The sequence below is a fragment of the Microcebus murinus genome, chromosome 25 (genome assembly GCF_040939455.1).
Source record: "Microcebus murinus isolate Inina chromosome 25, M.murinus_Inina_mat1.0, whole genome shotgun sequence".
Taxonomy (NCBI): domain Eukaryota; kingdom Metazoa; phylum Chordata; class Mammalia; order Primates; family Cheirogaleidae; genus Microcebus; species Microcebus murinus.
Genome location: NC_134128.1, coordinates 931098 through 949491, shown reverse-complemented (window position 1 = coordinate 949491; position 18394 = coordinate 931098). Strand labels below are relative to the sequence as shown.

Genomic DNA, 18394 nt, shown 5'->3' with positions numbered 1-18394 from the left:
ATAAAATTCTAGTTTTATTTAGCATAAGAGTTGAATACTTTAGCTGAAAGGATCAATAATTTAAATACATGAAAGATGCTTATTTTTAAATAGTTTACCTGTATTGCCTTTCAAGAAATTTTTATGCCCTGTAATCTCCTTCTAAATCTAGTTTATTACCAAAAAAATCTCCATTTTATAGGAAGAGATGAAATAAAATGTGGCACAATTCAAACATTAAGACATGGTTCTAATTTATATATTTAAAAATGCCACATATAGTATCTATTGCTATTTATCCAAAACGATACTGAGTTCTTTTTGTTTGTTTGTTTTGAGATGGAGTCTTATTCTGTCATCTGGGCTAATGTGCTGTGGTGTCAACCTAGCTCACAGCAACCTAAAAGTCCTGTGTTCAGGTGATCCTCTTGCCTCAGCATCCTGAGTAGCTGAGACTACAGGCACACACCACCATGCCCAGCTAATTTTTCTATTTTTAGTAGAGACAGGGTCTCACTCTTGCTCAGGCTGGCCTTCAACTCCTGACTCAAGCAATCTTCTCGCCTCGGCCTCCCAAAGTGCTAGGATTACAGGTGTGAGCCACCATACCTGGCGAAATGATACTGATTAACTGGGAATTATAGAGATTATAAATTGTCAAAGATGAAAATATTTTACATTAAAATCATTCTATATAAAATTATAACTGCAATTCAGCATAATCCTTATAACATCAATTCTAAACTGGTCCTGCTGGTCTAACTATCCCAATAATAGCAAATCATTTACAAACTGTCTCACAAATTCAAGGGATATGAAAAATTATAATCATGAGTATTCTATCTGCTCAGATTCTAGAAAACCAAGTACTGACTCAGTAAATGAGAATGAGTAAACAGTGAAAACCTATGTTCAAAAGGCAAGGCTAAAACAATAATGTTCTTTTTATACAAGATCAAATTTGACAAAAATTCAGTTTTTGTGATAAATCCTGAAAATCTTCTAAATTACTAATGTCATATTTTAGGCTGATTTTTATGATGGATCCCAAAGGAATATGGCAAAACACCAAGTAGGCTGCCAAGATAGGAATTTAAATCTTGACAACCAATGAAATATAAGACCTTGCTTTCACTAAAATAGAAGCATATATTGCAAGTATTTAGATACAAATCAAACCCAGAGGATTTAAGAAAAACACCCTTTAGCCCTGAAGTCCCCAAACCCTGGTACTAGTCTCAGCCTGTTAGGGACCAGGCTGCAGAGCTCCCTACCCCTATCTGTGGAAAAATTGTCTTTCATGAAACATGGGGACTAGGGGTCCAGACAGCAGGGGAGCAGCAGGCAAGTGAGTGAAGTTTCATCTATACAGCTGCTCCCGACCGTGTGCATCACCGCAGGAGCCCCACTCTCAGTCAGTGGGAAAGCTGTCTTCCATGTAACCCATCCGTGCTGCCAAAAAGGTTAGGGACTGCTGTTTTAGTCCATACGAAGTTAAAATGTACCTACTGGATATATCCAAGGCTAATGCTTACAATCCTCTAATTTAGTTTTTATTTTTAAACTTTAAGCACAACAATTACTCACGTAAGTTCATGTAGTTTTCTACTCTTTTCCTGATCTGTAGCTTTCAACTTCTCATGTTCTACTCTTAGACGTTCCTGCTCTAACATCATTTTCTGGTTTTGGCTGAAAGAAAAAAATCATAATACATTATCAACATCATAGCTTTCTGAATTTTGTAGTTAAAATGCTTCAAACTCTTAAAATCTATAATCTCATTTTTCAAACACCAAGGCCTCCTTTGTTTTCTTGTCCCCCATGGGAGAAGACTGGGAGGGGGCCTGATTACTTTCAGCCATACAGTATTTTTCATATTTTGGTTTGAAATCATGATTTTATTCTGCTATGTCTTTTACCTTCCTGAATCCTTACCCCTCCTTCTATTAGGTAGTAATAAGACCCATGACCCAAACTTCATCATTTTTGTTGTTTTGATACTCTCCTCTGGTTCCTACTCAAATTGTCACAGGCTCCAATTTTTATAAATTCTATGTATGTGCACATGATTACAGAAGGCAAATGTCTTCTAGATAAATTAACGTGACAACTTCCATTGGAAAAAAAACTTTTAAAACCCACAATTTTGAATAAAATTTTTCTCAGTTAAGAAACTTTTAAATAAAAAAGTAAATGATCTGGAGGAGACTATGTTATCTACTTATAACAATAAGTTCTTTTTTTTCTTTTCAGTGAATATTTAGGTTAAAAGAACTCAGAAAATTTTTCAATTATTTGACATGAACTCCTAAGTTTTATTCATAAATGAAAAAATTCTTTATTTCCAAGTCAAAAATTGTAATTTCAATGAAAACTACAGGTTTCTCATAAGGACATACTGTCCATCAGCAACCTATTATTTCCTACTGTCTAAATAGTCCATCTTTCTCAGTTTCTAATATCTAAAAGAAAAGTATAATACTTACTCTTGAAGATCAGTAATAAGTTTTTCTTTTGCCTCTACTTCATCTCGCAAACTACTGATTTGTTTTTGATGAGTTTCTCTGTGGCTCTGGATCTGTTGTTCAACAGCTTGCTAAAATTTTGAAGAGAAAAGGGATATTAAAGCCAGACTAATAAAAATTAATAATAATGGACTAAAGTCATTAGAGTCCAATGCAACATCATACTTGCCTTAACTTCATTTGCAGTCTGAACCTTATTTAAGTGTTCCTTTTCCATTTCATGTACTTTCTCTGTTTGGGTAAGGAGAGAAAACAGAAGAGTGAAATAAGTCTTAAGTTTCCTCACATAAACCGACGAGCAAAAGGATTTTATGAAGTATGGTCCTTAGTACTACTTGACTTTAAATTTATCCAAATGTCAAAAAGTAAATCTTGCTCTCTTAGCTCAATGACATGGTGACTAGCACACTTAGTCATATCCCTTGTGTCAATATTATGGATTCTTTTATGTATTTTCTTTGCCTAATCCCAGAACATATGGGATAAGGGGCATGGTAGGGAAACGAGGTAGCTTCTAAATCCCGTGTTAAGATTTACACACACAGCCCCCTTCCTAACTGTGGGAAATTTCCAGATTGGCGATTTTCACATTCAAACACAATCTTAAACAATATGTTCTAAAGCAACATTAAAATGTATGATTTGCTTACCATTCCAAGTTATACACATTCCTACTATTCTCCATCAGTGTGAACGTAAGCTTATTACAATTACACATTAAAAGAAGGAATTAATGCATAACTCGTAAATAGTTGGAAGCTAATACCTTGTGCTCGAAGCTGGACTAGTTCTTCACTGAGGGAATCGACAGATTCTTCCAGCTGTCTTTTCTTTTGTTCCACATTCTGAAGGTATTCAGTCAGTGACTTGATTTTGGCTTCATGCTTTTGGAAAAAATATACTGATATGAAATGGAAAAAAAATCTCATGCACATATTGTGTTAAGAATATTTATTGATATATCTGACTATATGATAACTTGAAGATACTTAAACCTAAAATGTTCAGGAACCAGATTTAAAATGTTAAAGAATTTAATAAATTAAATGGCCATCTGTATAGCTTATACCACTTGCAAACTAAGGCACTGAAGACTGAAATATGAAATAATATTCTTATAGTTATCTTCAACCAACGTAACCCTCCCCCCCTCCCTGTGAAATTCCTATTTTGATGAATGGCCCCATTAGTTCATTTGTGAAAGCCAGAAAACTGGTCCCTTGCAGTTCTGCCCATACTGGAATTCTTCTAGAATCTTCAATAGGCAGCATCAGTCACATCTTTCTAGTAAATTTCTATATATAACCCAGTTAAATCATCCAAGTTATTATATTGTAGCTAGATAAGGAAAGGCAACTAAATTAGCCTTTTTATTTTGTTACTCAAAATAACCTACAGAAGCTCATTTTTATGAAAACTTTTATAATAAATAAAATTTATATGTGGATGGTTGAAAACACGAAGAAAATTTGTAATGTAACATACTTGAGAGATACGAAGCTGACACGCTGCTAACTCCTTTTCATTTTCTTCCATTTTTTGGTTGCTCTCAGTTTGTGTACTTTCTAACTGTTTGCAACGTTTCACCATTGTTTTTACTTCTGACTTCATTTTGCTAATGTAGAGCCTTGCAACAGTGAACTCTTCATCTATCATGCCAGTTCCCTCAGGTTGCTGCGAGAAAAAAGTAAAATAAAAAATTAAAGCCCAACATGTTCAGAGTGTCTTCCATCTAGACTTTAAAATCTTATAACAAAATAAAATATATTGTAATATGACTCAAAGTCCATAGGAAGTCTGGAATTTATTTTTTCTTTCATTACTCTTTTCAATAACGGGTAAACAAACAGAGCTTACTTTTAAAAACATAATGTTAATATATGCCTACAAGGAAAATAAATGTATACCTAAAAAAATAAAAACAAACTGATGTTAACTGGGCTAGAGGATGAAAAAAAATAAAGAAAAAAGATAAAAAAAATTTAAAAGAAGAGAAAAAAAACCCAAACTGATGAATTCTGCCTCTTTCAATTTTTATATTTCCTCCTTACAAGATCTCTTCAGTAAATTCATTATTTCCTCCTTACAAGACCTCTTCAGTAAAGTCAACCACTTCCTACATACCAACAACGAACAACTGGAATTCAAAATTAAAAACACAGTGCCAGCCAACATGGTGGCTCACGCTTGTAATCCCAGCACTTTGTGGGGCTGAGGTGGGAGGATCACTTGAGTCCGGGAGTTTAAGGCTGCAGTGAGTTATGATCGTGCCACTGCACTCCAACCTGGGCAACAGAGCAAGACCCTGTCTCAAAAAAAAAAAAAAAAACCCCACAAAAAATCCAAAAAAACACAGTGCCACTTATATTAGCACCAAAAAAAAATATATATATATATTTATAATCTAACATAATATGTACACGTTCTATAAGAGGAAACGCCAAAACACTAATGAAAGAATATAATCCCAATCAAGGTAGCAGCAACTTATTTTGTGGATATCAATAAACTGATTCTAAAGTTTATACAGAGGCAAAAGACCCTGAATAGCCAACACAATACTAAAGAAGAACAAAGTCGTAGGACTGACACTATACAACTTTAAGACTTATTATAAAGCCACAGTAATCAAGACTGTATAGTATTGGAAAAGAATAGACAAATAAGTCAACAGAACAGAGAGCTCAGTAATAGATCTAGGGACAAAGGCAACTGAATAGAGAAAGGATAGTCTTTTCAAGAAATGGTGCTGTAAAAACTGGACAACCACATGCAGAACAATGAATCCTGACAAAGACCATACACCTTTCAGAAACATTAACTCTAAAATGAATCGCAGACCCAAACATAAATGCAAAACTAAAAAAATTTTAAAAGATAACATAGGATAAAATCTAAGTGACTTTGGGTTTGGTGATGAGTTTTAAAATACAATACCAAAAACACAATCCATGAATGAAAAAACTGGCAAGGCAGATCTCATTAAAATTCAAAATTTCTGCCTTGCAAAAGATCCTGTTAAGAGAATAAAAAGATAAGCAAGCTACAGACTGGGAAAAATATTGCAAGACATTACCTGATAAAGGACTTACATCCAAAACACATAAAGAATTCTCAAAACTTAACAAGGAGAAAATAACCCAAATACAAATTTAATATAACACTATACATTAGAACTGCCAAAATAAAAAACTGACAACAATAAATTCTGACAAGGACGTAGAGCAACAAGAACTCTCATTCAGGCTGATAGGAATGCAAAATGCTTCTGCTACTTTGGAAGACAGCTTGACAGGCTCTCACAAAGCTAACATAGTCTTAACGTATGATCTAGCAATCACACTCCTAGGTATTTTACCCAACTGAATTGAAAAGTTATGTCCACTGAAAAACTTACACATGAATGTTTACAAGAGCTTTATTCAAAATTGTCAAAAACTAGAAGTAATCAAGTAGGTGAATGGATAAAATAAATTGTGGTACACATTCATACAACAGAATATCATTTAGTGATAATAGAAATGAACTATCAAGCCACAAAAAGACATTGAAGAACCTTAAATGCATATCGTTAAGTGAAAGAAGCTAGTCTAAAAAGGCTACATATTTGGATGATTCCAACTATATAAAAGTTTGGAAAAAGCGAATCTACAGAGAGAGTTGTAAAAACAGTAGCTGCCAGAGGTTCACAGAGTAGAGCTAAATAGATAAAGTACAAGGAATATGTTAGGGTGGTGAAACTATTCTAAAAGATACCTGTAATAGTGAATCTACAATTTGTGCATTTAAAAAAATGTAGGCCGGGCGCGGTGGCTCACGCCTGTAATCCTAGCACTCTGGGAGGCCGAGGCAGGCGGATTGCTCGAGGTCAGGAGTTCGAAACCAGCCTGAGCAAGAGCGAGACCCCGTCTCTACTATAAATAGAAAGAAATTAATTGGCCAACTAATATATATAGAAAAACTAGCCGGGCATGGTGGCGCATGCCTGTAGTCCCAGCTACTCGGGAGGCTGAGGCAGGAGGATCGCTTGAGCTCAGGAGGGTGAGGTTGCTGTGAGGTAGGCTGATGCCATGGCACTCACTCTAGCCTGGGCAACAAAGCGAGATTCTGTCTCAGAAAAAAAAAAAAAAAATCTATACACCTATAAAACAAGTAGAACTCAAATAGTGCTTACTGATGATAGGAAAAGAATTACATGTACATGACAAAAATACCGAGGATCTTTTTGTTTTTTTAAATTACCTATTTCCAAGGCTGATTTATTTTCAAAATGTTATAATGATTTATTTAAAAAAGCAGTCTAGGAATCCGGGAACCTGTATTCTATGTATGGCTCTGCCACTAACCATAGCCATTTCCACTCTTTATTTTCTCTATCTTTACCACTTTTCACTTAAATTATGATTATTTGAAAATGAAAGGGAAAGAGTTTTCTTAAAAAAGGTTGAAAAATCTATAAAGCGAATTTTGAACAATACCTTTCTAGTGTTCAGTGATATGAAATAAATCTACTTTTCCATCCTAGACGATCCCCACAGCTCTCCTCTCACATTACTTCACCATAATAAACAGAATAGGGCATAATGTTCAGACAGATGGTGTAAGAGAGAAAGTCAAGTCACCTGATACTTAAAAATGACACTTTTCCTTTGTTTCAATGAGGTGAGTCAACATAAGGAAATGACATATGAGAAGAGTAACAAGAATCCTTGCCTCCACCAACAAACAGCAACTTTCAACAACACACTGGACAGAAGGAATGTGTACTCAATATTGAAAACTTTTATTTCATTTCCAACTCATTAAACTGGGCTTCCTAGCAGGCTTTCATTATAAACTCAAGTGTAAGTTTCTTCTCTCTTAAATTAGGCTTAAATTAAAAAGGTAAAGTCCAAACAAATAGCTAATGCAACATAGAAATCTTTCATGTTATGTGATGTTTTTGTAGCTGAGAATTTCAGTTTGCATTCTGGTCTGAATTTTTAAGTCTTCCAGGTCATATGCCTAATGACCAATATTAGTGTCCTTAAAAAGATTATTATAAGAAAAAGGGCATAAAGTGTGGCAATATTTTAATAACTGATAACTCTGGAGTTCATTATTCTCTCTACTATTTTATGTTTGAAATTTCTCATACAAAATTTAAAAAGGAATTAAGTAGTGCTCATCTTTTACCTTTATTTAAACATTTAAAGCAACAATAGGCTAAATCATTTGAGTTTACTTGCTGAGTTAATCTTGACTCTTGGTATAATCACATACTTTCATGTATGGTAATTTATTAAGATAATTTCTAACTGTGAAATCTTTACATTGTAAAGAATCAAAAAAAGGTTCAATAAATGCTACGTAGTATGTCTATATTGGTGCTCCTTATTCTCACCCTCCCCCTTCATCTATTCAAAATGGAGTTAATATCATATACCACACATGGCTGTTGTGAAGATGAGATAATTGCTACGAAGAACTTTGAGAGAAAGTAGCAAACATAAGTACAAGTTGCATACAGACAATTACATTTAATATCTAAATATTATATTTACCTTTACATCATTATTTCCCACAGCAATTCCTATTTCTGCAAGGTCTTTTAGTAAAGATGCCATCATCTCAGCTGCTCGCTTTTTCTGGTGGTTGGTCATTTCCTTAAGTTTCTGAAGCTCGGCATCTATACTTGCTAAAGTTGCCTAACATAACCCAAAACAAAAAGCATATAGTTAAATCTACTAAATAAAAACTCAATTCAAATATTCATATGCATTTCAAGTTTTTTACCTAGCCCATACAAAACCATGTATTTTCTGCTTTCACTTTTTTGAATTATCTACTGAGGTCTGGACTAGCTCCCAGCTCAAACTTAAAAAATATTTCAGACCTCACAGGCTATGGTAAAAGTAGCCATATTGTATTCCATTAAGAGCAGGCAGCTTGTATTATTCCACTAAATTTTTGAGACTTGAATATGTTTCTGCCTAGAAATGTGAAACTTCAAAATTAATTAAATTTATCATTTATTACTATATTATCACATCTTTGGAAGTTGAATCTGAGGTAATTCATGTCAGAATGGAACTGACAGTTTCTAGATGGTTACATGTTTTCTTCGTCTACTTTCTATATGCTTACTGAAAAATCTACCTGATGATAATTATCACTATTTTTCATATTATGATATAAGCAATTATCCAGGAGCCAATGATAAAAGTAATATTACTATTTGGGTTTAATTACTACAATTATAAATTTAAAATGACAGCTGGTTTACTAGTTATAAAGTCACCAAATTTTGAAAAGTCCAACCTAATCTGGACACTTAAAAAATTATTCACTATATCATGGATCAGACACAGGTTGATTATCCCTAATCCAAAATGCTCCAAAATCTGGAACTTTGTGAGTGCTTACATGATGCTCAAAGAAAATGCTCACTGAAGCATTTCAGATTAGAAAGACTCAACCATTAATTATAATGCAAATACTCTAAAATCCGAAATGCTTGGGACCAGAAGTTGAATATAAGGAATACTCAACCTGTAATGAATTTTTAATGCAACTTACTGACTTTTAGTCATTATCTTTTTAGTAAAGGTGCCATCATTCAACTACTCTTTCTTCTGGTGGTTGGTCATTTCTTTAAGGTTCTGAGTATCAGTAGAGTATATGTTCACCAATCATCTTGCAAGTCTAATTATGTAGCATCCTTCTACCATAAATATTTAAATTACCATACATTTTCTCTAAGAAATGAAGAGCAATGCTGTTTAAGCATATAAAAAGATGCTAAACACTAGGGGTTTCTAACTCCTCTTACCAATGTAGTGCTGACAGATTTCAGCTCCAATGAAATAACAAATGTTAACTACCTTAAAGACTGAAATCAGCTGGGCAAAGTGGTTCACACCTATAATCCCAGCACTTGGGAGGCCAAAGCGGGAGGATCGCTTGAGCTCAGGAGTTCAAGACCAACCTGAGCAACAGTGAGACCCTGTCTCTATAAAAAATAGAAAAATTAGCCGGGTGTGGTGGCATGCACCTGTAGTCCCTGCTACTCAGGAGGCTGAGGCAGGAGGATCCCAGCCAGAAGTTTGAGGTTGCAGTGAGCTACGATGACACCATTGCCACTCTAGCCTGGGCGACACAGTGAGAATCTGTCTCAAAAAAAAAAAAAAACAAAAAACAAACAAAAAAAACATCAGTGGCCAAGGACCAACTCACAGAGTTGTAAGAAACTCTTGTTGCTTTTCCAAGCAGCAATTAGGTTTGCTAATAATGCAACTCAGTAAGAGTTATAACAGTGTCTTGGATCTCCAGGGTATTAAATTTTAATTTTAAGTTAACTGTATCTTTGTAGATTAAAAGGGGGAAATGAACTCATTAGGTACAGTAAATCTTTTATAAGTGCTATTTCATACTGTTGACTGCTTTCCTTTATATAAGTGAGCATGGATAGGGAAATTAAGTGGTGGGCACAGATCCTGAGTGCAAGTCTAGGTACTGATCTCTAAACAAGAAGCTAGCATTAACAACAAAACCACAAGAAGATAGCTCATTCATGATGGTGCTGAAACAATCATAGGTCTATACTATCTCTGGCATCACTGTTGGCTTACAATCCCTGTCATACAGTAAGGATAAAAAGTAAAAATCCTCATCTACTGGGGAACCACAAGGAAGACCCTACTGCATTTTGCCAGGAAGGCACTGTTCAAGGTAGTGGGAATAAACAGTAAACAAAACACAAATTATATAAAGTTATACATCCTCATGGCTACTCCAAATAATTCATGTAGTTGATCAAACAACATTTTTATTTTTAGGCTCATGTTTATTATAGTTTGAAAAATCATCTAAACTAGAGATGATCCAACTCAGCTTTACTGAGCAACTAAAGGTAACTTAATTTTTTTCCCTTTAACATCAGGAATGAATGGCAACATCTTTTAAAATAGCATTTAAAATTAGATAATTAACAGACCTTTAGGAACTAAAAAGATAACTTGTCTTCTACAACCTCTAAGGCCTCATATACAGAAGGAATGAAAATTGAGACCCTAGACTTTGGAGAATTAGTACTATCAATCTTGGGCTTATACAGAAAGAAGTAACAAGTAATTTTTAAATTAAGGATACTTGTGGGCCGGGCATGGTGGCTTACGCCTGTAACCCTAGCACTCCAGGAGGCCGAGGCGGGTGGATCCCTCAAGGTCAGGAGTTAGAAACCAGCCTGAGCAAGAGTCAGACCCTGTCTCTACTAAAAATAGAAAGAAATTAATTGGCCAACTAAAAATATATAGAAAAAATTAGCTGGGCATGATGGTGCATGCCTGTAGTCCCAGCTACTCGGGAGGCTGAGGCAGAAGGATCACTTGAGCCCAGGAGTTTGAGGTTGCTGTGAGCTAGGCTGACACCACGGCACTCTAGCCTGGGCAACAGAGTGACACTCTGTCTAAAAAAAAAAAGAATATCTGTACTTAAGTATTAAGAAAGAAAACAAAACTATATCCTACCGATTTCTGATTCAGTTCATCACTAAGCAATTCATACTCCTTAGTTTTGTCTTCAACTTCCTGAGACTTCTGGTCATAATTGACAGCAAGTTCCTCTAAAGCCTGTAAAACTTCTTTAACTTCCTCTTTAGAGGCATCATTTTCTGCTTGAAGGCGATTCAGCTCAGCTTGCATATTGTCTTGATCCCTTCTGGTAGATGCCAGAAGCTGTAAAAAAGAGTAAAATATTTATTTTCATCAAAAGTATACAGGTGTTTTTTTTTTTTTTTTTGAGACAGAATCTCACTCTGCAGCCCGGGCTAGAGTGCTGTGGCGTCAGCCTAGCTCATAGTAACCTCAAACTCCTGGGCTCAAGTGATCCTTCTGCCTCAGCCTCCTGAGTAGCTAGTACTATAGGCATGCGCCACCGTGCCTGGCTAATTTTTTCTATATATTTTTAGTTGGCCAATTAATTTCTATTTTTTAGTAGAGATGGGGTCTTGCTCTTGCTGGTTCTGAACTCCTGACCTTGAGGGACCTGCCTGCCTCGGCCTCCCAGAGTGCTAGGATTACAGGTGTGAGCCACCGCGCCTGGCCAAAAGTATACAGGTTTTTCTTTTTTCTTTTTTTTTTTTTTCTCACTTTGTTGCCCAGGCTAGAGTGAGTGCCGTGGCGTCAGCCTGGCTCACAGCAACCTCAGTCTCCGGGGCTCAGCGATCCTATTGCCTCAGCCTCCCGAGTAGCTGGGACTACAGGCATGCGCCACCATGCCCGGCTCATTTTTTGTATATATATTTTTAGTTGGTCAATTAATTTATTTCTATTTTTGGTAGAGACAGGGTCTCGCTCAGGCTGGTTTCGAACTCCAGACCTCGAGCAATCCGCCCGCCTCGGCCTCCCAAAGTGCTAGGATTACAGGCGTGAGCCACCGCGCCCGGCCAGTATACAGGTTTTTAAAAACCATCAATGAAGTTTCACCATTAGCTAAGCACAAAGAGAGTGAAATGTGGATACCATTAAGTGTGGCAACATTTATTCAATGCCTACTATATGCAGACACAGTGCTGGATGCTGAAAGACAATAACGAAGTCAAAGACTTTGCTTTTTTTTTTTTTTAAAGACAGAGTCTCACTCTCTCCCCAGCTAGAGTACAGTGACATCATCATAGCTCACTACAACCTCAAACTCCTGGGCTCCACCAGTCCTCCTGCCTCAGCCTACCAAGTAGATATAGGTGTGCACCACCACACCTGGCTAATTTTTCTATTTTTGTGTACAGACAGGGTCCCAATCTTGCTCCGGCTGATCTCAAACTCCTGACCTCATGTGATCCCCCCACCTTGGCATCCCAGAATGCTAGGATTACAGGTGTGAGGCACCGTGCCCAGTTAAGACGTTATCTTTGAGGAATCCAAGTCAAAGAGAAGAATGGTACACAAATAAGTGCAATACAAGATGGAATGTAAGAGCCACAAAAGAAGGACAAGACAAAGTGCTTAGTAGTATAAGAAAGGAAGATATTTCTGGAGAATATTCATGGAGAAATTGGTCCAGATAGATTTTAGTCATGTGCGAACTAATGTAATAGAAGAAAATGGCATTCTAGGCCCATGAATGGTATATATATATATATAGAACCAAGAAATTAGATGTGTAGAAGAGTTGCTTAAAAGTTTAGATGTGCTATGGGCAAGAAGTAATGGCATCTGTGCTATGCCTCAGAAAAACAAAATCTGAACTACATGCCAAGGTGGGGGGAGGTCAGGAGTTTGAGATCAGCTGTAGCAAGATTGGGACCCTGTCTGTACACAAAAATAGAAAAATTAGCCGGGTGTGGTGGTGCACACCTGTATCTACTTGGTAGGCTGAGGCAGGAGGACTGGTGGAGCCCAGGAGTTTGAGGTTACAGTGAGCTATGATGATGTCACTGTACTCTAGCTGGGGAGAGAGTGAGACTCTGTCTTCAAAAAAACAAAAAAAGCAAAGTCTTTCCTGGTTCTTGGTTCAAACCGGAGGGAAGCCAAGAGACTAAGAGACTAAGTAGGAGCATACTACAATCATACAGGTCAGTGTCTCTTCAGTAGAGATATTTGGAAATGGGTGTGAGTGCTATAAATGGGGTGGGATGCTAACACCATTTAGAAGTAGGGGCCAGGGATGCAAAAGGTTCTGTAATGCACAGGACAGAACATAATTATTAAACCCAAAATGTCAATGGTGCCCCTCTGAAAAACAATGCTATTGCTGACATAAGTATAAAGATGATCTTACCAGGATTAATTTCACTGATAGTAACTCTTACCTATTAAAGCTTTACAGTCTTTGTCTCCACTTCCCCACCCCACCAAAAACCTTAAATAAAGGACTAATTATCCCCATGCTGTGCCCAGGGAGATAAAAATAAGGGTCCAAAGTAGGTGACAAGAAGACAAATGTGGAAGAACTAAGAAGAAATTATCATTCCCATAAAAAGTCATACCTGAAATTATACAACTACGAAAGACAAAGTCAATGGGATTTAGAAACCAATACTTCCTTTCTTTATAATCCTTTAGACCTACATCTTGGGTTTAAGCAAACACAAAATTTTATGTTTTTATATTTCTTCCCTCATATCCATATGTAAATACTTTTCATTGAGGGAGGGAGAATCTAAGATTGCTTCAGCCCACAGATCAATAAAAAATGTTCAGGGGAAAATAAGGTGATATACAGCATTATACTTTGAAGTAAGTAAATAAAAATTAAAAGTTTTTCTCCCCTTTGGATTAGAAGGAACTCAAACTTCAAAAAGAAACAATCTGGGCCAGGCATGGTGGCTCACACCTATAATCCCAGCACTTTGGGAGGCCAACATAGGAGGATCATCTGAGGCCAGGTTTAAGACCAGCCTGGGCAACATAGTGAGACCTCATCTCTTAAAAAAAAAAAAAAGTGGCCAGGCATGGTGGTGCATGACACCCGTAGTAGTCCTGACTGAGGCAGGCCTGAGTTCAGGAGTTCAAGGCTGCAGTGAGCTACGATAGCACCACTGCATTCTAGCATAAATGACAGAGATCCTGTCTCAAAAAAATAAAAAAAGAAACAATCTTCGCTTCAATCCATAATGAGGTATAGATTTCATAGGATATTCACAATAAAGCATGAAGATATTAAAAAAATTTTAAAATATAAGCATTAGTATATTCTCAGCGGTACAGATTCCTTCATCTTTTATGTTTAAATCATAATAATAAACTATAAAGCTTCTCTGGAAGCACTATGACAGCTATTTAACTCACCTCTTCCTGATCCAACATTTGTGTCTTCAGTTTTTCTACTAGTTGACTCTGCTGGTTAATTTCTTCATCCTAGAATTTTTAATACCCAGTTAACAATGTAGCCCACAACCTGGTCTAATTGTTTCCCAATACAGGTTGTAAGACCACTACTCCCCCAGAAATACTTCAAAACTGTTTCTCCAAATTCAACATAGGTATTGTAATCTTTCTTAAGAAAATGACAAAACAGAAGGAATTATCAGTAAGTGTAACTTATTTTTCATGCAGTAACACAAAAGGCTTATGTTTATGAAATCCATTCATTAAATACTATAATGCTTAAAAATAACATGCTTAAGGCTATTATTAAATATAATGGTCATGTAACTACTCATTACATGCTATCTCCACTTAAAATACTAAAAATATCAACTTAAAATAATGATTTTCCTCTAGTCTCTTTATTGCTCTTATCCCTGGCCTTCTGTTCATAATTTTTTCCACACTACTAACATTACTGACACAAGCAAAGCAGAATATGATTTCCATGCTATTCTGTTCCCCTAGTCTTTTGTATCATCTTTTGAGAGGGTCCTCAAATCCCTGATTTTAAGAGGTCATATCATTAAGGCTCTTTAATGCCAAATTTTCTTTAGAAAGGTCTATTAGCTTAAAAAGGAGGGAATAGAGGGAGGATCAAGATGGCGGACGAGAAACACCGCCAGAAAGAGTGTCTCCGCAGAAAAGACAGATTCTAGCAGAAATTAGAAAAAAGAAGCAAGAAGGCAAACATACAGCAGACGAGGGCCGGAAGGAGAGTTACCTGAGACCCCGGGAGACTCCACGGGAGGAGGCTGCGGAGGAGAACTGGAAGCTGAGACCACCGGAGCAGCCCGGAGACCAGCGGGAAGGGTAGGTGGATAAATCACCTTTCCCCTCCCTTGCATTTGGGACTGCTGGTGGGCTCCCCAGCAGGTGGAGAGACCTGCGGACACCAGCCCAGAGACAGTCGCTGCTAGCTAGCGGTGAGCCTGTAGCAGACCCGGCACCAGACTCCCAAATCCCTCGGGGCACCTCCGTGTGCACAGACCTGAGCCGCACGGCAGGCGCCATATTGCCTCCTCCTCCCCTCCGACGACCCTACCCGCGGCTGCCCAGAGAGACAATATAGCCACCAGCCGGAGGCACCTCCAGGGAACGGGACCTTCCCTTCTGGGACCCTACAGCTGACTAAGGGGAACTCAGACTGGGAGCTCCCTAGCCGCCAGCCCTCCCCGGTGCTGCTGGCACGGTGTTCCCAGGAGAATGGTGCCGACTCAGAGGCTGAGAGACACAGACACAGCTTGGGCTCCCTGTGGGTGAATTGGGACCGGAACTCCTCTCCCTGGTGGGGATACAGTTTGAACTCTGGGACCCAGAGATTGGACCTGCAGACCAGATCCCGTGCACCGAGGTCTAGCATTGTCCGGGGCACAGAAGGGATATTTGTGAACAGCCTGCTGAGGTGTGTGTGCCTCCAGGGGCAGATCAGCATCCTAGAGGGCAACCCTCCCCCCAAAGGGAGGCCGCGCGCCCCGCCCAGGTGGCGTTCCTGGGCAGGGAACCTCCCTGCCGGCATCAATCCGGGGAGGCCTGGTGGCGTGTGGTCTGGCCTGCTGGCAGAGGCCCAGGAGTAGCTGCAGAGTTGGGGAGGGTGGAAAGAAGCAAGGCCTGCTCCAGACTGCGGGTCTCAGACAGCCCCACCCCCACAAGCAGACTTTCTGGCTGAGTGGGACCATTCCAGCCCCTCCCTGACAGCTTTTCCTGGAAGCAGAGAACAGAACTTTGACCTCTGCTAATTGCATTGGTGGTGTCTGAGGGCAGGCTTACCCAACCCAGCTCTGCCCAGAACAAGAGCTGATAACAGGACACAAAAACAACAGCATAGCCTGTTCCTCCAAGCAAGCGCCACCTACTGACAGGGACGGCATCCTGCACAGCCTTTTCACGGCACCCACTGACTCATTATACAGGGAGTGGACGAATCTCACCCACAGACACCACCTACCGGATCATAAACTAAACAAGGCGTGTGAATACCCAAACAAAAACCTAAAGGAAAGAAATAGCAACTGATCGACATGGGAAAAAATCAGCAAAGGAACTCACGAAATATGAAGAACCAAACGGAAAACACACCCCCAAAGAGGAGCACCAGCCCCCTAGAAATGGACACCAACCCAAATCAGGCAACCAAAATGACAGAAGAGGAATTTCATATGTGGATCATAAGAACACTCACCGCCCTGCAACAACAACTCAATAACCAACACAAAGAAACCACCAAAAGCCTCCAGGACCTAGAACAAAAGTTCACTAAAGAAATAGACACAATGAAGAAAAGTTTAACCAAACTCCTGGAAATGAAGAATCAATTCAGGGAACTACAAAATACAGTGGAAAGTCTCAAGAACAGGGTAGATCAAACAGAAGAAAGAATCTCAGAGATTGAAGATAACACCCTCCAACTAAATAAAACCATCACAGAGATAGAGCAGAGAAACAAGAGAAAAGAGCAAAGCCTACAAGAGATGTGGGATTATGTGAAGAAACCTAATGTGAGGGTCATAGGGTTACCAGAAGGGGAAGAGGACAACACTCAAGGGTTGGACAAGCTATTTGAAGATATAATAGAGGAAAATTTCCCAGGCCTTGCTCAAAATCTCGATATACAAGCTCAAGAAGCTCAGAGGAACCCGGGGAGATTCAATGCAAACAGGAAGACATCACAACATGCAGTCATCAGACTGACCAAAATATCAACTAAAGAGGCCCTTCTAAGAGCTGTAAGATGAAAGAAGCAAGTGACATACAAGGGAAAGCCAATTCGAATAACACCAGACTTGTCTAATGAGACTTTACAAGCAAGGAGAGACTGGGGCCCCATTCTCACTCTTCTGAAACAAAACAATGCCCACCCTAGAATCTTATTCCCTGCAAAACTAAGCTTCATATATGAAGGAGAAATAAAGACATTCTCAGACAAGGAAAGTCTCAGAGAATTCACCAAGACAAGACCAGCCCTGCAAGAAGTACTCATAACAGTGTTACACAAGGAACACCATAATAAACACTCACAAATATAAAAACAACCAAAACCCAAAGATTAAAGGCCAGATAATACAATGGCTCAAGAGAGAAATCAAAACAACATCCAACCCAACAGAATGAACAGTAATATACCTTACCTATCAGTTCTCTCAATAAATGTGAATGGCTTAAACTCTCCACTCAAGAGACATAGGCTGGCTGAATAGATAAGAAAATACAGGCCAAGTATATGCTGTCTTCAGGAAACACATCTAACCTGCAAGGATGCATATAGACTAAAAGTAAAAGGGTGGAGATCAGTATTCCAAGCAAGTGGAAGCCAAAAGAAGGCTGGTGTGGCAGTTCTAATTTCAGACGATTTAGTTTTTAAACCAACAAAAGTAGTGAAAAACAAAGAGGGTCATTATATAATGGTGAAGGGCACACTTCAACAAGAAGAGATAACAATTTTAAATATATATGCACCCAACTTACATGCACCCAGATTCATAAAGCAAACTTTACTGGACCTAAGCAAGTGGATTAACAGCAACTCCATAATCACCGGAGATTTCAACACCCAACTGATGGCACAAGACAGATCCTCCAAACAGAAAATTAATAAAGAAATAATGGACTTAAACAAAACTCTAGAACAATTGGGTCTGACTGACATTTTCAGAACATTCTACCCAAAATCCACTGACTATACGTTCTTCTCATCAGCTCACGGGACATCTCTAAGATTGACCATATCCTAGGACACAAAGTAAACCTCAAGAAATTTAAAAAAACAGAAATCATACCATGTATTTTCTCAGATCACAGTAGAATAAAAGTAAAAATCAACCCTAACAGAAACTCACATTTCTACACAAAAACGTGGAAATTAAACAACCTCCTACTAAATGATTACTTCATAAATGAAAAAATCAAGATGGAAATAAAAAAATTCTATACTCCTACACTGCTGGTGGGACTGCAAATTAGTTCAACCTCTGTGGAAAGCAATATGGAGATACCTTAAAGCGATACAAGTGAATCTACCATGTGATCCAGCAATCTCATTGCTGG

General features: G+C 38.2%; 1 protein-coding gene across 1 annotated transcript in view; it reads right to left on the bottom strand.

The window, feature by feature from the left end:
- The window catches only part of KIF5B (kinesin family member 5B), a 55805-nt gene that overhangs the window by 10438 nt on the left and 26973 nt on the right, over positions 1-18394 (bottom strand). Inside the window, exons 13-20 of the mRNA XM_075997511.1 lie at positions 14273-14341; positions 11012-11218; positions 8048-8191; positions 3990-4178; positions 3271-3388; positions 2674-2735; positions 2466-2575; positions 1567-1668 (exon numbers count right to left, since the gene is read on the bottom strand). Of these exons, the coding sequence (XP_075853626.1) occupies positions 1567-1668; positions 2466-2575; positions 2674-2735; positions 3271-3388; positions 3990-4178; positions 8048-8191; positions 11012-11218; positions 14273-14341 (1001 nt within the window). The remainder of the gene's footprint in view (positions 1-1566; positions 1669-2465; positions 2576-2673; positions 2736-3270; positions 3389-3989; positions 4179-8047; positions 8192-11011; positions 11219-14272; positions 14342-18394) is intronic.